Genomic DNA, 26,286 nt, shown 5'->3' with positions numbered 1-26,286 from the left:
AAATTAATCTTTTTTGGAATCAATTATCACGATTGCTAAACTATACAATTGTGAATGAATTATAAGAACCACATTAAATTGATAAGAAAGGATTGAGCAAATTATCAGTGAAAAAACTCACTCGCTCATTGCCTTAGGATTTTATGGAGAATGTATATAGATGATGTACAAATCACATAAGCTCTTAATTAGTCAAAGGTAGCTTATCCAAAAAAAAAATTAATCAAAGGTTTTTGGTAAACTTCCAAACCTCATCATAAGCCGTTAAATCGTGAAGAATCTCGTATTTCACTCTGCTACTCCAATAACAATATTGATCTAGACACACATATAATAACGTATTCATCTTCATTGCTTATTTCTTTTCATCATTATTTTCCTTAATTACATTTTTCTCTCTTTCCTTATTTATATTTTTTCCATTTGAAAATAGAAATGGTGCATAAACAGCATTTACCATGAAGAGTGGGTCGTCTTTATGAGTGCTGGTTTGGCTAGAGAGAGAAAGTGCATGTGTGCGTGTGTCATGGTACGTGGAAATATGTTTATTGGTGATTTGTTTTATTATTTCGAGAATACCTGATAGATCTTCCTACGTAGAGCCATCTGTGTGTCGACACGTGTACAAGCCTCCAGCTTTTTGCGCTATATAAAAGCTTTAAAATATACTACATTTTTTAAGATCATCTATTTATTTTCTTTCTTTTTTTTTTGGTCAACATTTCATTTTCTTTCTAAAGTAGTATTTAAATTATCTTCTATTTATTATGTTAGTCCTGCCTAGACATTTCAGGAGTTCACAACTTCACATCAACTATATATATTATATAGTCTTTAGGGAGTTTTAAAATAAAATAAAAATACTATAGTCTATATAGCGCAGCTCGGGTAATACACGGTTGCGTGGAGAAATAATTAAATTTAATTTCCATCTAAAAAGGTATACATGAAATTGAGAATTACTTGACATTTTCTTACAAATTCATTTTTCTCGTGCTACACTTACTGAATTAAGATAGATTTAAAGTATATATAAATTATTTAATAACTATTTTTTATTTGCTTGAAGAATGAAGTGTGTGTCTAAGAAGGGATTTTTTTTTTTTGTTACAGGAGGAAAATTAACGACAAAGAAAAACTAACTCAAAGCATCGAGATAAAGCGACGCCGAAACAAATGATGGTGGCATTTTCCACACTTGCAAAGGCGATCCAACTTTAGCTGCTTCCCGTGCTAGAGTATCAGCCGTGTTATTCTTCTCCCGCGTTACTTGAACCAACGTACAGCTCTGGAAATTCCCCATCAGATCTTTCACCCTCTGAATATCTTCCTGATCCTAGAATGTGCTCATATTCCCTCCTGGTGGAAGAACACTAACGAAATTAGCACAATCAGATGCGCATATCACTTCTCTCAAGTCAAGCTCCATAGCATGCTTCAAAGCTAGTTCCATTGCCCGGATTTCAGCCAGAAACGCGCTGCCTTGCCCATCGCTCAAAGAAACTGCAGAAACCCACCGCTCTGTGTTGTCCCACACCACTGTCCAATTAAGAAGGAATTAATTGAATTGAATGCTATATAATAATTTTCCAAGAAATTAAATCAGATTAATTAATAAATATTATATATATATTCAATTTTTGGAGTTAAATTATGGCCTAATTGGTGGATGGATATATATGCAGACAGAATATGATAGTGCAATCATATCCTACTCTAATTTATTGTTTGTTGCACCAGTAAAATAGCATAATCTAATCATGTCTCTTATCATATTTTATTCATCATGTGTAAAAGTTATCCTGAGGGAGATAGAATTATCCTGACAGGATAGAATAACAATTTTCTATTATTTTTGGTACCCTAACCCTAAATTAAATTATTTCATTATTTATATTTCATATAATTTATAAGAATATTAATTAATAAATATAAAAAATTATATTAATTTTCGTAATATACTAATTTTATTATTTATCAATTACAAGCTGTTATTGCTAAGCTAAAATTATTTAGTTACTCATTAATTTACTTAAAATGAATTAATTTATTGATGGTGAAAATATTGAATTTACTCATTTTTTTTCGAAAGCGAAAGATATATTGATAAAATCGAAAAGAACAACAAAAGAGCAACCATCTCATGAAAGAGAGTGGTTGCTCACCCTCATTGAAAACAGTAGAGAACAGAGCAATAACTCTATCAAAAAATCACTAAACAACTCCCACAACAAGGGCCCAAGCCAGGGGCGGAACTACTTGAGGGCAGAGGGGGGCCTTGGCCCTCTCAAACCTCTAGAATTTTTTTTGAAAAAATTAAGTACATATAAATACATTTTTGTTGCAGTTAACAATTATATAAAATAACGACGGCCATATTCAAAAATGTGTGCTGTGTCCCAGTGGCAATTTTAGCTGCATATCTATAGGAGAACAAGGGATCAAACCAGCCTAAGGACTACTTTTTGTCTATACCCACTTTTTTTTTTTTGATGAATTGGCACTTATTTTTGTTTATGAAATTACCATTGATTTTGATTATTAGGATGTCTAAGACAATAGCTCAAAGTGAACATCAATGCTATTGTCCAAAAGAAACTAGCGGAATTACCCGTGCAATGCACGGGTTACTTTACTATATAGTAATGTATAATATTATATTTATGAAATTTTGTATAACTTTATATTATATATATATATAAAATGTTTGTCAGAATATATATATATATATATATAGATATAGAGTTGATTATTGAATAAATTTTATATATTAATGTTTTCTAAACAATTAAGAGATGTTAATGTCAATTGAGAAAAATCTTTTAGATGACAATTTTACATAAGATCATATTTCATATTCATTTTGCTTTCTATTCTAGAACTCTCAAGTATATTTTTCCTTCATATGTTTGCAATTGGCCTAATTCATCACTCCTTTATTAAAATAAGACATCTTATGTCTTCCCTTGAACTGGCCTCACTACCTGCCCATCCTCAATATATTTTGCAACATTTGACTGAGTGTCTCGTATACTCATTCCCTTGCTTCCCAAATGATTGAGAAAAATACCAAAGCAAAGTTAAATTAGAGAAGATAGAAGAAAAGAACTCCACATAAAGTAGAAGAAAATTAGCAAATCATGCACAATTTTAAGGAAATTATCGTTGACAAAGTCATGCATGACCGGTTAAAAAAAATAAGAAAATGGGAAATAGAAATCATGAAGAAGAAGATAACACACGATATATCATGGAAAAGTGAAGAGAAGAAGTGCATGCATGCCTGCGCAAATGATGAATGTCTCTGGAGAAGTAGAATCCTCGGAGGAAAAAAAATCAGGGGAAGATTAGATGAAATCATGGAGAAAAGATAGCACAATTTTTTTGGTACATCGGAAAGATAAATTGCACCCGCAAGGAATCGATCCCTAGACCTCTCCCAACCCAACCCTATGTCCCTCAGCTCCTACCACTTGAGCTATCCTACGGGGACAAAGATAACACAATTAATTATAGTAGGGAAAAGAGAAGAGGAGAATAACTTTAAATGATAGAATACATTATCTCATGGGTAAAGAGATTAAAAGTAGTGTACAATGCACCAAGTGAAATTGAAAAAAATATAAGGATTGAGTGTTATTTTTCCATAGAAAAGGAGAAGAGGAGGAGAAAAAAGTGTGTGTGGTAGAAAATGACGTGAAAGTCTCTATCTATATAGTGAATTTGTGTTGTAAACGTGTATAGAATTGAAGATTCATGATTGTTGAGATTTCTCTAGTTCCAAATTATATGTTTTGAATTGAAATTGAAATTTCGGAATTTTTGTGAAATTTGAGAGCCAACCACTATGATTCATGTTATGAGAGAAAAGAATGTTGAAAACGTGAATATGAGAAAATGAATATATTGCAAAACATAAAAAAGAGAAAACTGACAAAATAATCACATGAGAATAATCCTAATTGATTGCGAACATAATATTTATATGACAAATTTGTGGAATATTTCATTTCTTGGAGAAAAATTTCCAGAATATGCTCTAGATTTTTGAAGAGAAATAGAATAATAAGGATCGCTAATGGAAAAAACCTTGGGAATTTGTTTAGTAATGATGTGTGTCTAAAATATAAATTATTTGTTTGATTTGTAGAAGTCTTAGCAAAAAAAAAAGCAAAATTTTTAAAAAATTGATTTTTTTCATTTTTGAATTTGGAAAGGTAATTAATTATATTCATTAACTTTAGGTATTAATTAGAGTCATTAATAACTATTATAAGGGATAAAATGTTTAATATAGATTAAAATTTCGGAAAAATAAATCAAACTTAATAAAAACATGATGCTTATTTTATGATTTACCAAAAAAATCATGATGCTGGAAAAAAATATTTATTTGATTTGAAAACATTCATTTTCTCATCTTACTCATTCTACAACCAATTATTAATTAGATTTTCAACAATTATTATAATTAAGAAAGTTCAAATTTCAAATGTAAAATTAATATGATATTTCCTTCCAATATATTTTTAAAAACGTGTTAAAGACATAAATTATAGGTTAGAAAATAATGATATTTTAAATTAAAAGTTTCAATATTTATTATCAACACTGCTGTTGGAGTTGCACATACAAAGGATTCCAATTTTTGGTGTGTATCATATTTTTGAATTTGTAATAAAAAATTAATGTTAGATTTATTTTTAAAATAATTTCAAGTTATTTTTATATTTAAAATTAAAAAAAAAGAGATTCGTAATAATACTTGAATTGTTACAAACTTTCATAAATATAACATTTAAAAATATACATTCAAGTGTATCATATGAAATAAGGAATTATTAATAATAAATGAAATTAAATAGGGTGAGAGATGAAATATGTTGTAACAAAAAAAGTGGGATGTCTTTTTTTTTTTCTTGGAGGGAAAATGAATTATTTAAGAAGGGACATGTGGCATAGGCTTCTAGAAGGAAACATTATTTTCATATATATATATATATAGAAGGGTGACTTTGAAATTTTACTCCACCGCTAACGCATAGACATTTTTTTTTACACTTGAAACTTTTTTTGTTATATATATTGCTATTAAGAATATTTTAATTTATGTATTAAAATTGGGTCCCAACCTGCCCAATAACTGACAACAATTTTTATGTGTTAAAATTTTACTTTGGTCCCCCAAACTTTCTTTTCTGGTTCCGCCACTGGCCCAAGCTCCCTATACAGTAAAATACTCGCCATAACTACTTGGTTAAATTAAATTATCATTATCACTTGCTACTACTTGGTTAACATTATTTTCTATTAATATTTTAATAAAATAAATAATATTATTATTCAATAGTAGTGAAATAGACTACTCACATATAAATATTATTTATTTATATAGACTAATTTTATATTATCAGTTATTATTATTTAAAATTATTTCTTTAATTATATAATAATTTATATTTAAATATAAAGTGCTTTTGAAAAAATAATAATATTAAAAAAAATTCATCTCTTGTCACTACTAAGTTAAAACCAATTTGTTCAATATATAGTTTTTATTTTGATTAAAATAGGCTCCTTTTGGGGAAAATTTAAAATATGCTAATTAATGAAAAAACTTAACTTAATTTTAGTTAGTTATAAAAATGCTCATTTATAAAAATATAAAAAAAAATTAAATTTAATAGAATAATCACTTTAAAAAATTAATTATGTATTTTTTATTCAAAGGAAAATTCAATATATTTTTTATTGTTTATATCATTATCTTGTTCATCTCAAACACATGACAAAATAAGAGTCTATCATACTATTATCCTATGATTTCCAACTCTATCTTATCCTGCTCTTATATCTCCATCTTGATCACTAAACATGTCTTGTATATAAGGACAAATTTTGGAATTTAACCTAGCTAGTTTCCCATTCCATTTTTCTATTCGATAATTTGACCGTCAAACTTTGTATTTTCAAATATCCAATTATTTACTATATGCGCATCTTATGTTTCCACATTATTTAAAAAAAACAAACAAATAAACTTTGATGGTTAAGCTACATCTCATCATTTGTTCCAAAATCAAAAAAATTATTGTGTTTAATAAAATCGAGATACAAATCTTTTCAACAATGGATTTAGTGCAAGACAAAGAGTGAAAAGTAAAATTTTCACAACAAATGAAATCAAAAACCAAACCAAAACCATTCAAAAACAAAAAAAATATCCAAAATAATATCTCCCAACAAAGGACCTAATCTTAAAACTGTTAAGGTTGAAGAACAGCAAAAGCCTTAGCTTCAGGCGCAACAACAACAATTCCATAACCAACTCCCATCCAACAAAAACCACGCGCATGTTCTTCCTTGAATGGACCAGTCTCCCATACAACAAGATCAGAGCAAGACTCGTTGCCATATATCACAACCTAGAAATCCATGGCTGAAACACCACTCAAAGACCCTAAACCATGCATCTTCAACTTGTACAATAGAGTCAAATGAACCCTGGAATTCCATTTCCGCTTACTCGCCATCTTCGAGCCCACCACCAAGACCAACAATTTCAGCATCATCCTCTTCCTCCATCATGTGTACCTTCAATCAAATTGAAACAAGAAACTCAAATTAAAAATAAAACAAAAAAAATCAAAAAAATCAAAAGGAATAAAGGATCCATAAAGGGAGAAAAGAGCAGGATTAATCATGTGGTATTCGAATGCGCTATACGGATGTTGGGTGAGGAAGAGGGGTGACAACAACGAAGAGTAGGAGGGAGACTCATATGATTCCATTTGGGAAGTTTGTGAGCAGAACTTCCTGCCAATAGTTCAACGAACAATCGGAGAAACGTCGAGGCAACCAAAAGAGACGACGAGGAAGATCATATCGACGAAGGAGATCCACTATGTCCATGCGAGGAACCACGCCTAGGAGAAGCCATCTCAAGAAGTGGGAATAAGAACATATAATAAACCTGGGGAGTAGACCAGCGCCCGACGGTGATGCCAACCAGAACATGGCTTGGTAGTTAAAAAGGGGAAACCCTTGATAATGGCTAATACAGCAGCGACGCCAGAAGACCGTCGTGCGCCATTGCGTCAAGCAATGAGTGATCTTGGTTCCATTGTTGAGAACAATAGAGGCACGAACTTGGCTCACCATCGTTGACCACATTGATCTAGTTGGAGAGGCTCTGGTGTCACTACTGCAACCGTTGAAGAAGATCAGAGAAGAGGCTGACATGGAGGCGTTATGGAAGGATTGACCTATCCAATGCACAAAATATGCGAAGCAAGAAACCAAATTTAAGCGGTGAGTGAATCTCTAAATAGAAACACGACACGAGCAAGAGGGTGAACCAAGGGTTGCACAACTCCTAAACAACAGCTCGGAGTGGAGCGACGGTGAGAAATGATGTTGGGCTACAAAGGTATAAATGCTAAGGTGGAAAGAGGATCCTTCCTGCATGCCCTAGGAGAGCACAAAGTGAGACTTGCTTTCCTTACAAGATAATCGTCGTCTTATCATAATATATATATGTAGGATGAAGTACTTATTTTCAAGAAGCATTTTTCTGTAACCAATTATTTATTGGGAAAAAATGCCTCACGCTATAAAGAAATAAAAACATGAGAATAATCACAACACAAGCATATAATGTGAAAAACTCCAAGATCGTAGAAAATCACGATCGTTATTCAAACTGATAACCAGAGAATAAACATTTTATATGTGAAAGTTGTACCAATACATATGCCCCACTCTGAACCACCCTAACCCCATGCACCTAGTACTACACATTCTCCTAAGAAAATACTTCAACTACATCTCACCGCACTCTAAAAGAAGGATATAAGAGATACTATTGCAAAAATAAAATCAAGAGTAGTAGTTATGTATGCCTAAGTGTATGGGTGGAAACCAAAGCTATGTAAGCTGCAACGAGAAAGATGGAAGCGGTTAAATTTTCTCAGAGCGGCTACCATTGAATTTATGGCTTCAGCTAACAACCGCTACAATAGTTATTCTTTTATATCCTTTTCCATGAATCCCAGAGTTTCCCATTTATAAAACATTTGACATAATCCAACATCAAAAAAGTTTTTTTTAACATAACATTAACCAAATATAACAATATACAAACATTCATTTAATTCACTTATTTTATTTTCATCATACAAAAACACTCATTTATAAGGGATGATTCATTTTTATAAGCAACAATACTTTATATTTTCCATAAGGAGTACAAGGGGTATAACTCGAGTCCATATACAAAATTTGTATCCTTACAACACCATTATCCATGTAACAGCAAGGGAAAAAGACTTATGGATCAAAACTTTAAATCTCGTCCCAATATAGCATCATCACTACCTTGTTATTGAAAGCTGCTTGTCCATGGCCTATTGGGATGACCCCGGGAAGTACCTAGGTCTCCCTTCAATATGGGGAAGATAAAAAACTAAAGCGTTGGAATGGATTCTGGAGAGAATTAAAGGGAAAGTGGAGGGATGGAAGGAACCCTACTGGAATCATGCTGGGAAAGAGGTATTAATCAAAGTTGTAATTCAAGCCATGCCTTCCTATGCTATGGCAATGATCTTGTTCCCAAAGAGTTTATGTAAAACTCCCAATTCGATGGTTGCTCGCTTTTGGTGGAGGAGTCGAGGGAAGGAGAAAGAAATCCACTAGTGTAGTAAAGAGAAAATTTATGTTAGCAAGAGTAGTGGAGGTTTGGGTTTTAGAGACTTCATACAACAAAATATGTCTTATTTAGGGAAACAAGCATGGCGGCTATACAACCAACCAAATACCTTGTGGGGAATTTTTTTGAAAGCAATATACTTCCCAAATACAGAGTTCATGAAAATACAAAAAAAGAAGAATAGCTCGTAGATCTGGTCTAGTATCATAAATGGAAGGGACTTTCTTCTTAGGAAAGCAAGATGGTCAGCGGGCAATAGATCTGCTATCAACATTTGGAATCATAATTGGATAGCTATTGGAGCAAACCTAAAACCATTCAAAACTGGTGCCTACACAAAGGTAGAAGATATAATTGATCACTCTTCAAAGTGTTGAAACACACGCAGATTACTAAGGCTTTTTCCAGGGGAAGTAGTGAGAGATATCCTACAAACTCCCATGAGCACCACAGAGGACAGTGGTAAGTTGTATTGGCCGTATAACAATTATGGTGACTACACCATCAGATTGGGCTATCACGCAACCAAGGAAGATGGTACGCAGACCACTAAGGGACCCTTTACCTCTGTTACTATGCCAAAGGAATTATGGGACTCCATCAGGAAGGCAGAAACACCCTAGAAAGTGAAAATGTTCTTGTGGAAGGCTTGTCACAACTTACTAGCATTAAAGGAGAATATGTTCAAGAGAAGATTGATGCAGAACCCTATCTGCCCCATATGTGGCCAAGCCCCAGAAACCACGGAGCATGTATTCCTCCATTTCCTTGGGACCATACCCATTAGTTTGGGTCTCAGCTTCAACGGATCCAAGAATACAGCAGACAATGAGAATTGACAATTGGCTACTTGAGAAATTATTTCCCTTACGGAACAATTCATATATACTCAAGCAGATTTTATCCTCAATCAGTGCAATCCTTTGGCATATATTGAAGGGAAGAAATGAGTGGGTATTCCAAGGAATCAAGCCGGATCCACTGAACACGCTTAGGAGAGCACATATCTTCTTAACAGAATACTTCCCCGCAGGAACATAGCATATAGAGAACATGAAGGCTCTGGGAGAAACATACATACCTTCTGGCAATCACCACCGCTGGGCATCACCAAAATCAACACAGGTGCAAGGTGGTGCCAAGGATCCCTCAATCATAGCATTGCGGTGATTGCAAGAGATCATCAAGGACAACCTCTAACTGGATCTGCTAAGCTCATTCAGGCTCCTTCCCCTCTTGCAGTGGAGGCATTAACACTGAGAGAAGCTGCAACTATGGCTCATAACTTCCAGTGGATGCATGTGCTTTTTGAAACATACAACAAGACCTTAATTGAAGCATGCAAGGGCAGCAAGGAAGTCAGAGAAATCCACAACATCATTAGGGACATCAGGGAACTCACAAAAAAACATGACTTGGAAGAGATCCATTTGGGCCCCAAGATCCTGTAATGAAATAGCTCACAACATAGCATATTTGTCCAAGAAAAGGGAACTTCATTGCAATTGGTTTTTCCAACTCCCGCCAGTAGTGAGAAGAGCCCTGGTAAGGGATGTCATGCTCGCGCAGGATGCGGGGTCGACTGGAAACAATTTCCAGTTCCCCGTGAATTAGTGACAATAGGTTGGTAAGGAAGCAGTGCCCCATTGACTCTGCCTTGGTTGCATATTTGAACCTGTGTAGATGCATGTGGAATTGTTTTTTCTCTAGAGCTTTATCACTTAGAGTAACGAATTCTATTAGGAACTACGAGGGGCAGTTGGTTTTGTCTTTCTAGACTTTATTTTAGTTAAAGACTAGGACCTGTTATTGTATGCTTATTAGCCACTTTGACCAGCGTAAACTGGGGTTGTTTCTCTAGCTCTTGTGTAAGGGCTCAATGCCTCTTTTGGGCTTATCGCCTGCTTTGAATGAATGAAAAGTAATTCGTTGACAAAAAAAAGATGTTTGTCCCTAAACCGAAGACGTAGACATCCAGAAGAAGTAAGGTTCATTGTTCATGAACCCTATTTTTATCGATACATCAAAAAATAAATAAAACAAAGAAAAGTTAAACCATGTCGAGAGAGTCTCTCAACAAAAGGATCTCCAAGTTATAGCATGGTTCATCCATGATTCGAAACTCTGTAACCAAGAAAGCCGCCTTTGCAATGAAACAGTATATGTTATATAAATCATTACACTAGGATATAATTTACGTACACAACATTACTCATCTCAGATTCTTGCTTCTTAAATTTTCTCCAATTAAACCATGGGTAAATGACTACCTTACTATATTTCAGTTATTTGATTTTACAAAAAAAAAAAAAAGATTTTACATGGGGTTTTATTTTATCCTCCACTATTGCCAGATAGATACCTTATGTCATAAAGCTAAAAGGTATAGACGCATACCATTTCTTTACTACTCCTCCATATATGTAGTGGGGGGTAATTAATGTGGGAAAACTGTCATTGAAGAGAAGCACTTTATGCACAACTTATTATGGTCCACTCCCTTTTTTCATTAAGAGCTTCTTAATGTTGGAAATCAGGTACCGTCAAAAAGCTTGGAATGATTGGGGTTGGTAGGTCATCATGGATTAAGATTTTCTCAAATGAATTTGACAATGTTATTTAAAACAGTGTGTGTTTATTTCTCTCTTCATAAATATTTAAAAAATTTATATATTTAATATTGAAATCATATATAGTACATGCACTACTCTTCATATTCTCGGCATCCCATGCATCCAAATCTCCCCAACGATTTTACACTATAAATTGGCAAAATAAGGTATCACAAGGACAGTTTTGTTGATTGGTAGGTACTTCACCTTGAAATTGACCCTAATTTGTACAATCGTTTGGTGGGTGGATCATGCTAAAAAAAACTGATTCAATATTGATGAATTATATTTTTATTTTTATTTTAATAGATTTACAATCTATTTAATTTCGTTTTAAAAAAAAATCTATTTCTTGTGCTTTTAAAATCAATTTGCAAAACAAATCTTATAATTTGCAAGTTGAAGCGTTTGTTTTCTTTGTTAGGGAAGAATGTGTTCTTACAAGAATGTGTTCTTTCAAAATTTTAGACATCCCGTAGCCCAACAATGGTACAAAGCTCTTTGATTTGAAGGTGCATAATGGTCCAGCTGATTGGCTTGCTCGTCATGGTGCTTTCTCTAAAGTTGCGGGTGTCAAGGACATTGTTGCTGCTCCCCCAGAGTTGGAGTATTTCCTGTTAAGGATAGACTAGCCATGCGCTAGTCCCCCTGCTTTCTTTCTTTTGTTTTTTCGCTTTTGTTAATTTTTCGATGTACCAAAAAGGAAAACTTAAATTGAACCTATTGCAAATAAAAAAAAATCAAAGGACTCATTGGAAAGATTTTTTCAATAGGAATTTAATTATATTCTTTTGGCTTATTAGCACTTTTGGTCCCCCAAGTTTGTAAATTGTGCAAATGGAGTCCCTAAAGTTTAAAAATAGCATTTCGCTACCCTAACGTTTGGCTCCGTCAACACTTTTGGTCCCCCAACAGTTTTCCGTCCAAAAACTAACGGTTCTGAGGGTAAATGTGTAATTAAACAAAATAATAATAATAATTAAAATATTTAAAACTTTAAGAACCCAGAAAATTATCCCACTCTTCATCTCCCTCATCAACTTCATCACTTTGCCCAGAAAACTCATAAAAAAATATTTTCCTCTCCTAAACAGCTTCATCTTCTCCAATTTTTTCCTAGAAAATTAATATTTTTCAAACTCAACAATATTTTCCTATCCTAACCATCTTCATCTTCTCCAATTTGAACAGATCACTCTTTCAACCAAAAGAAATCACATTACCAATCTGGCCACAAATTCAAGATCCGAACTTTACAATTGCCCTCTTCAATTCTCCAAAATTAAATCAAAAAATTGAAAAATGGAGAGGGGATGTCCTATTTTGTTTTGCATTCTATATGTATGAGAGGGAATTGCTTTCTTTCTGAGGCTAAAATGTAGAACCTGTGGAATTTACATTTGAAGAACGGAGAACACAAAAAGAAGAACAAAAACTTGACAAAAAGCCTAAAATACAACACATTAGAATCGATTTTCTCCACTTCAGCATAAGAGTTTCATGGGTAACTTGTTTCCCTCTCCTCTTATAGTTTCATTGGTCTGAAGTACGGTTGGGAGGCGATCGCAGAGATCACCGAAGTGGGACTGGATCTTGCAGGGGTCGATGGGATGTCCCTGGGCGTCGACGCCGGGAGTGACGATGTCGGGGCGCTGGTATATGTTTGATAGAAGTAGCGTCGGGCTTATGCTCGGCTGGGTGTGCAGCCTCGAGCACCGACCGTCGTGCGCGCCGATCTTTAAGAAGAAGGGGCTGTTTTGGGTTGGGAGAAGCCGAGGTACGAGAATGAGGGATTCAAGGTTGTAGATTCAGAGAAAAAGGGATTCAACGGTTGTGGGTTCAGACGACGGGATCCGACGGTCATGTTGGTTTAGAGAGGAGACTCGGCGGTGGTGGAGGTTGGGATTTGAAGGGATTGGGATGGCAGAAGAAGAAAAGTGGAGATCGGGAAGAGAGAGAGAGCAGATGAAGATGAAGAAGATTGTTATTTGTAAACGAGAAGAAGATGATGTTTTTTATTTTTTTTATGAATTTTGTCAATTAAAATTTTATTAAAAATTCCACGTCAGCAAAAGACGTTAGTTTTTGGACGGAAAACTGTTGGGGGACCAAAAGTGTTGACGGAGCCAAACGTCGGGGCAGTGAAATGCTATTTTTAAATTTTAGGGACTCCGTTTGCACAATTTACAAACTTGGGGGACCAAAAGTGCTAATAAGCCTATTCTTTTTTAAGAGTCAAGGGGCTAAAAACATCTTTAAGTCAAATGAAGAAAAAATTTAGTGTTTTTATTTTCTTCCATTTTCATTCATACTGAACAAAACTCATCATTATTTACTTTTTTTTTTTTACTTTCACTTTTTTTCTTCCTATATACTTTATGTTGTCTCACTTTTTTCCCAGATCAAAGTGACTGCCAGCAACTTGAACCTATGTTTGGTTGGAGGGAGAGGAAAGGAAAGGAAAGGAAAACACGGAAATCGAGGAGTGAACTTGGACTAGTCCAAGTTCACTCCTCGATTTCCGTGTTTTCCTTTCCTTTCCTTTCCTCTCCCTCCAACCAAACATAGCCGAAGAATAAGTTATTGTATCATAGTTACCGGTTTACATGATTCATCAAAATATCAGATATTCATACAACTGAAATCACTTTGTGCCATTTGCAATATACAATTACAATTGATCTGTTTCTATGAAATTGAGAATTCATTTTTCTGAAACCTTCTGGATAAACTTTTTATTATAGTTGTTCCCATTACTATACTATCTCTAAGACCTTTTGGACATCAAATGCGCCACATGCTTGCAACAAAAATGTCTTTTTGGTATTAATATCACTCTCAAAAGTTCCTCTTCTAACTTTTTGTTGGCCTTTATCACAACCAAGCTCATAAATAGCGACCAAGTATGCTTATAAAATAAAGTCGTCTCGTCTCCAATCCTCACAAAGAGATTTCCAGCTAAATATACAGAATTGGATTTCAGGCAGTTGCTGCTTAAATGTAGAGTGAGAGAGGAGATAGCTTGTATAGTTTATTCAGTAGCTACAATAAATTAGAAGCAAATAATAAAAGATCATTTTTTTGGTAAGATATTTTCACAATTGATAGAATGAGATTAATTCTCAAGAAACTCAGTCTTAGATATTACATTAAGTGGGTAGTTCCTTTACTACTAAAAAACATTAAGTGGGTAGCCTTTCTTTCAACAAATCTTTTTTCTTCGGACTAAAATATTTAAGGAATTCAATTATCTACCTGCTATGCCACTTTGTTAGTAAGAAATAACTTGTAATTACAACAATGTCAACTATTACTGTATACATAAATTTTTGCATTTAAAAAAAAAATAATTAGTTTCGTCTAATAATTTCACAGATGATAATACTTATATCAACAAAATAAAATTAAAATACTAATATACCAATGTCTGGCTTGGGTTGGTTTTCACATTTTCAAGTTTCTAACACAAAACCAATAAGGTACGGTCAGCCTAAATAGTGTTGAAATTTCAAGTGTGAGTTGGAGTTTTACATTGGTTAAGAATTGGCCGGTAAAGTAGAGACTTTATAAGAGATGTGACTCATAAACTTAATGCTTTAAGATTTTGAGTTAAGATGTGGCGTCGGGTTCTCTTGGCGATCTTTGGTGTTAGCCCATTGATGCATGCTCTCATGCTTTGGGCTCCCCAATAGATAGTTAGGTTTTCTTAAACATCTAGTACAGAGTTTGATCTCTTGGCGGTGCGCGTATGGAGAAGAATTTGTTGGAAGAGGCTTGTTAGAGACTTGTCCACTTAACATGACCTCAAAGTCTCGAGGGATTAGTCTCATGATGACTGTCAACTTTGAAGATATACCTTGGAAAATTGAGGAAAAAAAAGTTTCAAACAAAAAATAAAACCCTAATTGAGTCACCACTGTCGTCCTCTACAATCACCTCGCATATGCATATGTCAGTTACGTTTTTCATCTACCACACCTCTACCTTGGTTGTTGCCAACTAGAGGTGAGAATAGGTCAGTCAGTCGTAAGGACGTATGACCTAACTTACATCAGACCTAGACAATGACATTCTAAATTAATAAATATATAACGTCAATACATTTCTAAAAACTTATTTGGTAAAATAAAAATAAAAATTGGGTCTCACCATTTAAAAGGCCTTAAACACCTATCATGCCAACCTATTTAAGTAAAGAGAAAAAGTTTGATGCACCGACGGTGTAAAGTTTTTTTACACCGTCAACCAATCAGATTTCAAGGATGTGACATGTCAATTAAAGAAATTAAATGAAAAGAGAGATTTTCTCACATCCTTGAAATCTGATTGGTTGACGGTGTAAAAAAACTTTACACCGTCGGTGCATCAAAATTAAACTCTTAAGCAAATATAAATGATATGAATATATTTTTCACTGCTACTGTTGTTGTGTTAGATATGGTTTTATTAAGCATATAAGTATGTTTGGAGATAGATTTATTACCTTATCAATTTAAATATCTTAATATAAAGTATGAGGTTAGGTAGGTTTTTTGACTTATGAAGCCTAACATAATCTAATCTATTTCCAACTCAACTTATTAACTTATAATAATTTCGTTCGCCTTGTCATGGAAAAATTTGTTTTAGTATATTTTAACTTGTTGGACTATATGTCAGCTGATATATCTAAAGATAGATATAGTGACCTAATTAGAGGTCTTATTATGAGGCACATATTTAAATAGACTAGCTAGTCAGACCAAGCTTTCAAGTAAACCATGCAGCCATGAAAAGAAAAATATATGACAGGTGATAGGCCACACTACTCACGCCTTAAATTAAAAAAAATATATTTATGTAAGTCAAACCAATTTAAATGAAGTCAATTTTCTTCTCTTTCTCTTTTTTTGTGAATTTAACTACCAAATCCAATCCATGCCGGTCATAATTAGGTTCTATTTGGGGTTTGGAATTGAGAAATGCAAAATTCAACCAATCCAATCCAATTGGATGTTCAGCTCTAATCCCATTATAGGCTAAACCTTGCCCTAATTAAGCCATAAATAGTGTAATTTTATATCTCAAGAAATACAACCAAAATTTATTTTTTCAAATGTTAACATATTTCTCTCACTACTTAAAAATGTTTGAAATTTTTAGAATTTAAATTAATTACATTGAGTGTATTTAATAGAGTGTTACGAGCACTATTGTTATTAACTCATCATGGCCCATGTACATCAAATCCGCACTTCGTCGAGTTTGTTCGTGTCTAAGGATGGGCTCCCGTTTAAAAAGCTGGTTCGGTCAACATTTAGGCTCGGGTGAAAGTCAAACACGACCCTCTCAACCGGTCGAACAAACACGACCCTTCAAATCAACCTTATTCTATCTTATATTGACTTGGTCCTTGTAAGCTAGACCCTAACATTATTGGGTTGTTTCCGATTTATAGATAAGTTGGAGTCTATAAATTGACCTAATCAATATTTGTGACCGGTGAGATATGACTAAAACTCGTTGTAATTCGTCCCTTGTAAAACCCTAACTCTTATAACCTCGAGACAAAAGGAGGGTCCACTCTCCACTTTTTAGTCTGACTTCATTCATTAGGTACACTCTCTACTTATAATCCTCGCTGTTTTTCGTTTCATTTATTAATTTCTTTTTGTCCCACTCCATTTAAAAGGCCATTCCTCTCGAAAGTAGCAAGAGATGGAGTAGAATATACATTTTGTATTATTGGACCCATTTTACGAGATAAAGATACACTTTTCACAATTATGATGAAATTTATTTTTTGCATAGATGTGCGCACGTCATAACTAACAGTTGGAAAATATCAAAAAAAAATTTCAGAAAACACAAATATATATGGAAGAAATTCTTATTCTCAAGGGATTTTTCTTTATAAAATTTTAATGAGACATGTTTTCTTTAGGCCCCGTTTGGAAGAGCTTATTTGAGCTTATCTGATAGCATAAGCATTTATATCAGTGTTTGGGAGAGTTTATGCAAACAGCTTTTAACCTATCATAAGTTGTTTTGAGCTTATTTTCAAAAATTATTCATAATAGCTTATGAAAAAGTGCTTATGTTTATATATAGCTTATTTTCAAAATAAATTTTTTAAAATAGCTTATGAAAAGCACTTATGACCATAAGCGCTTAATTAAGTTGTTTTTCCAAACGGAGCCTTAATTTGTCTCCATGGAGGTGGTGGGTGGTGAGATTTTTACTAGCAAGAGGATCATTGACATTGTTTTGTAAAGTTAATGCTTTAGTTTTCCTTCTTTCTCTTTTCCTACTTGTATTGGGTTGAAGTACTCATTGTGCTTCACTTCAATATATAATACTCCCTCCGGTCCTATTTATAAGCAACAAAAAAAAATTCACATAGTTTAAGAAATGTAGTTAAACTAGATAAAATGCATTAAATTTGTCTTAAATTAAAATGAACTTCCAAAATTACCCTTTGTTATTAGTGTTGGAAAGTGGAAAAAAGAAAGAATAATTAATGAGACACATTTTACAAGTTAGAATTAATAAGGGCATCATTGGAAAAAATTAATTAATATAGCTCAAACTTTCATTTGGTTCTTATAAAAAGAACCAAGATTTTTCTTCTCTTTCATGCTTATAAATAGGACCGGAGGGAGTATATATGACTTATAAGAAAGAATTATATGGAAGAATCGAGACCTACGCAAAACCAGCCCACCAAATTACAAGCCTAGCAAACTATCAACCCCACCAAAACCAAAGCCCCAAAACAATTAAAGCAAGAAGCCGAAAAGGCACCACTATACACAAAAAGATCTCCAAATAATCAAACAAACCACTAGAAAGATAAGTCCTCAACTCTTCTTTTATGATACTTCACGTGACCCGCAAGTTCTAGCACAACCTCCTCATCGGAATCGGAAAAGAACACATTAGCTATCTTTTTTGTCAAAAAATGCACCTAACTCTTGTCAAGACATCATCAGAAATATTTTGCTTTTGATAAAATCAAAGGATTGTGTATTTGTGTTTGATCAGAGTATTCTCTAACTCCTCTGACAATCTCGGAGCATCTGAAGAAGAGGATACTAAAATCTCCCAACAAGTTAGGGTTCATTTAGTATGTTATATAGTATAAGATCTAATAGTATTAAGTCTTATATATGATGTTAGGTCTAATAAAATAAGGTCGGATAAATTATTTTAAGCCATTTTATTTTTAAGTACTCATCAGAGTTTCTATTTATTTATTTGTCAACATATCCATCAAAGCTACATACTATTATTAGTTATTACTATTATTTTTTAGCATTATTATTATTGTTGTTGTTATAATTCAATTTTTTTTGGTTAAAAACACATGGATATTGTATGGATACACTTAACAAGACTTGGGCTTTGTGACAGCTTGTTGATTGGGCTCGTGTGACATGCATGTTTTTTTTTTTGAAAAGTGTGCGACATGCATGTTGAATATTGTTTGAAAAGAAACCACATAGTTTGGTGCTGTCCTAAATGAAATTAAATTGTGCCAATTGAAGAAAAAAACTATGAAGTTATATTTTTTTTTGAAAGTAGTATAGGAAGTTATATTGCACCAAAGTATAAGAAGTTCTAGTTTCACAAAAATAATACGTAATTTATTTTCATATTTCCAATATTTTATATCTTTGCAAACTCAAAAATAATAAATAAGGACATCTCAGCACTACTGTTCAGTGTTCACCCATACGATAGAATGAAAAATTGTTGGATTGGGCTGAAACCGGGGGCTAGATGAAAATAAAAGATATCCAAGGGTGGGCTGCCCACCCTATGGGCCTTCTTTAATCAATCAACCTTTTTTTTTTTCATCGGAAAATTAACAAGACAACTAAAAAGCTAAGAGATTGCTAGAGAGTCACTCAACAAGATGACTTCTAGCTTCGGGAAGAGGATATCAACAGCAAAAACTCCGAGGGAGTGTGAGGAAGAAGCATGCTTCGCGAGACAATCAGCTGCCTTATTCTGATCTCTACTAATCCACGCAAGTTTTCAACCTTTGACCAAAAAAAGAAAATAAAAGATATGAAAGAAAAAAATCCAGGTGCTCATATAGGTGACATACAGTGTGGTTTAAACAATGAGATAAGTTTGACCAAAAGAAAAACAATGAGATAAGAATTTAAATTTTCAATCAAAAAGCTTCTCAATAAAGGAGAGGTACTGAGTTGATTCAATCAGAGACAATAATGGAGTGGTTCATGAGAAGGAAGATGACATACAGGGGTTATGGAAACTTTTTTCCAGATCTCCACTGTTAAGCGGAGTGTAATTTGTGGCAGTTTACAAAACCCTTGCAATAGTTTTCACCGATCATTTCTACAGTACCCATCTTTGATCCAAGCTCATTATCTTTCCTTTTTTCCAAATCGTCAAACCCTGACCTTCCTTCTTACTCAATAAAAATGGAGTTGTTCAAATGGTTTCAACCTATTTTTTAAAATCATGAAAAATGGTTTTGTGACCATGGTTTTCAATTTCGATAACATGCAACATCACCGCCACCACTAACCTTCTCCTCCACATCTGTCATTGCTACTGCCACCACTACCACCTTTATAGCCACCAACCACCCCTGTCACCTCCATAGCCACCACCACAGCTGCCGCCTTCACCCTCCACCACCACCATTGCTACCCTACCGCCCTCAATATCCACCCCCAACTACTATCATCGCCACTACCACAACAACCATCGCAGCCGCCACCAAGTAACACCTGCAGCGACCATCACCTCCATCATTGCCATCATTATCACTACATGCGTTGTTCATTGGATTGGATCGATCCGATGAAACTGACCAACCGAACCGAAGTAATTGGATTGATTTTTTTGTTATTCGGTTCAAAACTGATAAAAACCAACGAAGATTGGTTCGGGTCACGGTTTGCAAAATTAAAAACCAATGAACCGATGATATATATTTATAAAATATTTTAATATATATATATACACGTATGTATTTATTTATTAAATAAATGTTTTGGAGAAATATTATTTATGTCAGACTTTTGTGTTTGTTAGACTTATATTTTTGTTTTCTATTATTAATTTGTAATGGTACTAATATTAAACACCACTTTAATCATTTGATTCATTTCTACATTTTGTTAGTACTTAAGTTATTGATTACGGATTATGGATTAAGCTATAATTGAGTTATTGATTTGGCATTTTTATGCATTGCTAAGTTGTGAATCATATATGATTGTCATATATTTAAAGTTGTAGAATTGATATTGACAAGAAAAAAAGTTGTGAAACTGATGAACCGAACCGATCCAAACCGTTCATCATCAGTTTGGTTTTAGATTTTTTTTGCCAACAATCGATCGAAATCGAACCAATGAATTTTGATTGGATCGATTTTTGGTTTCACCTAAATTTGGTCCAAACTGAACCGTGAACACGCTAGCAGCCCACCATTTTTGTTTCCTCCAGCTCCACCTCCATCTTTACCACCATCACCTTCACCACCACCACCACCACACCTCCTCCACTACTTCCACCATCACCACTGATACTTGACCCTGCCATCCCGTGTCTCCACTACCATTCATCGCGAATCTATAAAGCTGACAACATTATAACTTATGAATTTACAAAGTTGACAATAATTTTTTCAAGACTTTAAGATTAAAATTAAAATTGTAAGCTTAAAACTAGTTTTGAGTTTTAAAAGTCTTAGAACACAAAACTAAAAATCACTGGAACATACCTAAAACTCTTTTTTTTTTGGTACATCGGAAAGAATATACCTAAAACTCTTTAGGGAACATAAGATGCTTAACACTTTAAAATTAAATACATTCATTTGAAGAGACATGTAACCGTTTTCAAACAGGCGGTGAAACCCGTCATAAAAAAAAACTAAAAACCAAAACTAATATTTTTTTTTGAAAGTGAACAAAGTAATAAAATAAAAGCAAAAAATGTGTCAAAAACGGGTAACACCAAAACACACACATACCCCCCAAATAAATCCATCGTTTAAGATTAGGTTGGGCCTTCATTCTCTTTTCACACAGTCTCTCTCACTCTCTCTCTCTCTCACTCCTTTCTCTCTCTCTCTCTCTCTCTCTCTCCTATTGCGGCTAGGGTTTTTCCCCATTTCTCTCTCTCTCAAACCCTTCTCTCTGATCTGTTTCTACGTTTCGATAATGGAAACGTTGTTAGCTTGATTGATTGTGGAGGTTTTGTGTTGAGGAACCGGGGTTTTTTGGCTTGCTTTTGCTGTTGTTGTTGTTTTCTCGAAAGATGGCGACCATGAACCCTTTTGATTTGTTGGGTGATGACGCTGAGGATCCTTCTCAGCTCATCGCTGCCGAACAGCTCAAGGCTGCGGCCGCGGCGGCGACTGCTCCTCCCAAGAAAGCGGCGGGGGCTCAGGACCAGGGCAAGCAGGCCAAACCGGCTCAGTTGCCTTCCAAGCCACTTCCTCCTGCTCAGGCTGGTCAGATTCCGATGTTTTCTTGGAGTCACTGTTTCACTTTTTGTGGATTTTGATGTTTTTTGTTTTTTTTTGTCGGTTTGTGTTGATGGGGTTTATGTTAATATGAATTTAGTTTATTTAATTGATTTGGTACTTTTTTTTGAAGAATCTGGCTTTTTTTTTATTGCACGGTATCTATTGATGTTGTGTGTTCTTTTAGTGGTTTTTGGATTGATGGGTTTGTTTAATGTATATTTTGTTGTTGTTTTAGTATATAGGTGATATAGGTGATTATTTCTAAAAGCTTATATGTTCTGTGTCTACCTATGCAGTTGATTATTCATGATTGATTATTGTCTGTGTGTTGGATACATTTGTACAATGTTAATATTGTATTTTTATCTATGGTTTGTTTGAAGTGTTCCTGTCTTGGATGCTAGGAAATAATAGTTTGTGACGAGATGACAGTAAGTTTTCTTGTAAGCGGTAATTTGAAAGAAGTTAAGTTATATTACTAAACATATTATGCCTCGAGTTACTTCAAATGCTTGCATTAACAGTGCATTTTATTATTAGTGTTTTCTTTTCACTTATAGTTTGTGTCTGTCTTAAACCGAATTGTCTTAAACAGAATTGAAGATTGATTTTCTCTCTAGCGGATTTATATTTTTGCAATCCTAATTAATGAATCCTGATCATATTCTATGTTAATGTTTTTCTGATTCTTTCTTATTGATAGTGAGGGATGCCAGAAATGAACCATCACGAGGAGGCCGTGGAGGTGCAAGAGGTGCTGGTCGTGGATTTGGACGTGGTCGTGGTTTCAATCGTGACTTCTCCAATGATGAGAACTCATTCCCTGCCTCTGGAGCCCCTGATAATCTGGGTCCTTTTGAAGGTGATTCTGAGAAGGCTTCAGAAAGGCGTGGTTATGGTGCACCACGAGGTCCTTATCGTGGTGGTGGTGGTGGTCGACGTGGAGGCTTCAGCAATGGTGAAGCTGATGAAGAAGGACGACCTCGAAGAGCATTTGAACGCCACAGTGGAACTGGCCGAGGGTGATGTTATCACCAATAATGATCTATTTCTTGTACTTATTTTTTTCTCAATATTGATGTCCCTTGCTCTATTTGCAGAAGTGGATTCAAACGTGAAGGCGCTGGACGTGGTAACTGGGGAACACAAAGTGATGAAATTGCTCAGTAAGCATACTTCATACAATATAGTGCTTCTGTAAATTTTGCAGTAATAATGCTTGCCTGGTTTGAGATGAAATTATTCGTTTTTAATTATTGCTACAATTTCTATTTCCATAATTTAATTAGGGTGACTGATGAAGTGGCGAATGAAACTGAAAAAAATTTGAGCGATGAGAAGCCTGCTGTTGAAGATGTTGCTGATGGAAACAAGGAGAGTTCTGCCAATGAAAATGAAGAAAAAGAGCCTGAGGATAAGGTGACTGTTCAGTCTATTTATAGCTTTTACAAATTAAACCTGAACTGTTGCTGCATCCTCAAAGTTTTTGCAATTTGATGATTAATATTCCAACAGTAGATGTATCTTACGTACAACTGATATTATTGTTAACTCCAGCTTGGATTATCTGCCTAGTGCATCCCTGCAAATTGTTTGGACTGATTTATTTTTTTGTTTTTTATTACTCTATTTAATTTTTCCTATATGCAGTTTTAGAATTTGAGCTTCATGACACTTACGCTTGTTCTCTATTGAGACAGTCTTCGTTTGTATCTTTACCTTGATGATGAGTTTGTTTTTTCCAAGAGTAGTTTACCTTTTATAAGTTTCTGAAAGTGCTAATTTGTATTTACAATGAGTAAGCAGTTCATAGCAATGGCATCTTCACTAATTCATACTTGGCCAATGTAGCTATTTGTAGGTGTTTGATCCCTCGTTTCCCTGATCTCATTCGGTTCTATAGGATGTCTTAGGATCTATGGAAGTTATGTATTTTTTATCTTTTGATTAGAAATGTCAACAATATTATAATATATTCTTGATGATGACGAGTTATGGATTTGTTATCACTTGCTTTCTGCTTTCTGTGGATCCCTTACTTCAGAGGATCCAATCAGTCTTAATTTTATACTTTGTGATTTTGGTGTTTTATATTTGAATTTTATTAATCAGTAGGCTGTTCTGTTGTTCATTTGTTAGGAGATGACTCTGGAGGAATATGAAAAGGTGCTGGAAGAAAAAAGGAAGGCCTTGCAAGCTCAAAAGACTGAAGGGAGAAAGGTAGACATAAAAGAGTTCGAGTCCATGCAACCCTTATCCTGCAAGAAAGACAATAATGACATCTTCGCTAAATTGGTGAGAACTTTTTATTCTCTTTTTCGCTTCTATGTACTAATTGTTTATATTATGTTGACAATACCTACTAATCGGTTGTACCACATTATCTCATGTTACGCTTTTATCCTTCTTTTAGGGATCTGATAAGGATAAACGCAAAGAGGCTTTTGAGAAGGAAGAGAAGGCCAAGAAGGTCTCACTTCTTGAATTTGCTTTCCTAGTTACTATGCAGTTGTCACTCCATGATTTGCTATTTTCTTCTACTCATTTAAAATAAGTTACAAACTTGCAACATTGATTTTGAAATATCATTTGCTTCTAGCCTAAATTTTTATTTTTACTGTTTTTGGCTAGCCTAATCTCCTTGATGTGACAAGCTTTTTATTCATTTATGCTTGGTTGGTCTCCATGATTTTAGTTGCTTGTTGGGATTATTATTTTGACTTGTCGCATTTTATTCAGTAGAGTTTTGATGATAGTGGGAATCTTGTGCCAATAATCCAAGTTCACATCTCTTTTATACTTTTTTCTTAATTCAACCATGTTTGTTTATGAAACAAGCACATCAGGACTTGTATTGACATCAAGTTTGTAAAATATTGTGAAGGTTCTAGAAAATGCCTCACTATGAATATTGTGAAGGTTATAGAAAATGCCTCACTATGAATATATCTAGCTTGTGTTGACATCATTTGTTTATTCGTAATCTGTCAATTACTATATTTTAACCTTCTTTTAAAATGAAATGGAATGAAACTTGAGTTTTCTTTTTATATTCAGATAGAGAATTGCATTTTAGCATTTGCTGAGTCTTCTAATGTTGTTACCTAAGGTTGTTGTAATCTATTCCCAACATGATTATCTGGACTATTTTTAATGGGGATAGAAAAAGATTATAATAAAGGTCTGAAAATATCAGAATATCTTTGTTTTTATATCATTATGCCCTGCTAGTATTGTTAGTTTTGTCCATACATTCTCATGTTACAGTTCAATTGGCAGTTTTTGATTGCCAAGTTGTTTACCATCTCTTGTTCATACCTTTTAGAACGACATTAATCAATTTACTACTATGTTTATGGTGTCTTTGTTTGTTTTGTGAACTGCTAATTTTCTCTAGTTTGAGTGACTAATTTTGTTTCATTGGATTTATTGTTCTTAGTCTGTGAGCATCAATGAGTTTCTGAAGCCTGCTGAAGGGGAAACCTACTATCCCAGTGGACGCGGAAGGGGTCGTGGCCGTGGCTCACGAGGAGGAGGAGGAGGAAGTTTCCGTGGAAATGCTACCAGCAATGCACCTGCTCCATCCATTGAAGATCCTGGGCATTTCCCAACCTTAGGTGGCAAGTGAGATTTTCAAGGACCCTTCTGACATTTCCCTGTCCTATTCAGTTTTGGGTTCTGTGATTTGAACTTTCATAAAAAAAACTATGGTAATTGGATTTTCTGAATTAGAATGGTCTTTTAATTTTATGTCTTAAAATGTAAATTTAGGTTCGTCATACGGTCCTTTATCCCTTGTAACCTTTTCCCCAGATGCTTTTGCTTTTATTGCTTTTGACATTGTTGGGGGTAATTGGTGGCGGGTAAGACAAATCTTGTTGAGTTTCCTTTTATTCATAGATTGACATCTCAGTTTTGCTTAAAATTTTAGTTTATTATGTTGTGTCGTGGTGCAAGTATTCTCTAATCTATTTGAGGTCTGGTCTCTTGTAATAATGCTGGACCTATCATTTGTTATGTGGAGATATGGAGTTACCTACGAGTGAGTGCTATATTTGCACTATGGGGAAAATGTTGGATGAGTTCAGACTTCAGTTCTGTTGCAGTGGTGAAATATTTTATTTATTAAAATGTATGTGTCTGCACCTTGTTCCCGTGGTTGGGAACACTGAAGAATACGAAAGCACGTCCACCTCTAAGCTATGCCTCGTAGCTTCATTGATGCGATTCTTGCACGCTTATCTTCATACTTAATTTGGGGCCTCATTTTGGAGCAATCAGCATCAATTTTAAAGTGAAATTTTGTTTTGATGTGGTCTCAAATTGCTTTGAATTCTGAACTGGAGATCATGAGATATTTTGTTTTTAAGGTAGAATATTAGTAGGGGCAAGTTATGAAATTGCAATCGAATCAGCTAGGTGCTTGTTTGGTAAACTGTTCTGTGAACTGGAATTGGAAGAAATTTATGTCC

The 26,286-nt window shown here is 34.3% G+C and overlaps 1 protein-coding gene across 1 annotated transcript; it reads left to right on the top strand.

The window, feature by feature from the left end:
* Window positions 1-21,356: 21,356 nt before the first annotated feature.
* On the top strand, window positions 21,357-25,739 carry LOC130728444 (RGG repeats nuclear RNA binding protein A-like). Its single transcript, XM_057579923.1, has 7 exons — window positions 21,357-21,799; window positions 22,518-22,836; window positions 22,915-22,980; window positions 23,104-23,233; window positions 23,954-24,109; window positions 24,228-24,284; window positions 25,254-25,739. The coding sequence occupies exons 1-7, from the start codon at window positions 21,604-21,606 to the stop codon at window positions 25,440-25,442; spliced, it is 1,113 nt and encodes a 370-aa protein (XP_057435906.1). The 5' UTR covers window positions 21,357-21,603; the 3' UTR covers window positions 25,443-25,739.
* The last annotated feature ends 547 nt before the right edge of the window (window positions 25,740-26,286 follow it).

Source organism: Lotus japonicus, chromosome 1, assembly GCF_012489685.1.
Source record: "Lotus japonicus ecotype B-129 chromosome 1, LjGifu_v1.2".
Lineage (NCBI taxonomy): Eukaryota > Viridiplantae > Streptophyta > Magnoliopsida > Fabales > Fabaceae > Lotus > Lotus japonicus.
This window is presented reverse-complemented; position numbering and strand designations above follow the sequence as displayed.

Bases quoted from the DNA above. Each gene is read 5' to 3' on its own strand.
- LOC130728444 (XM_057579923.1), top strand. From the start codon at position 21,604: ATGGCGACCATGAACCCTTTTGATTTGTTGGGTGATGACGCTGAGGAT. The intron at 22,837-22,914 runs GTGATGTTATCA...CTCTATTTGCAG, and splicing joins CACAGTGGAACTGGCCGAGG to AAGTGGATTCAAACGTGAAG. The intron at 24,110-24,227 runs GTGAGAACTTTT...TCCTTCTTTTAG, and splicing joins ATGACATCTTCGCTAAATTG to GGATCTGATAAGGATAAACG.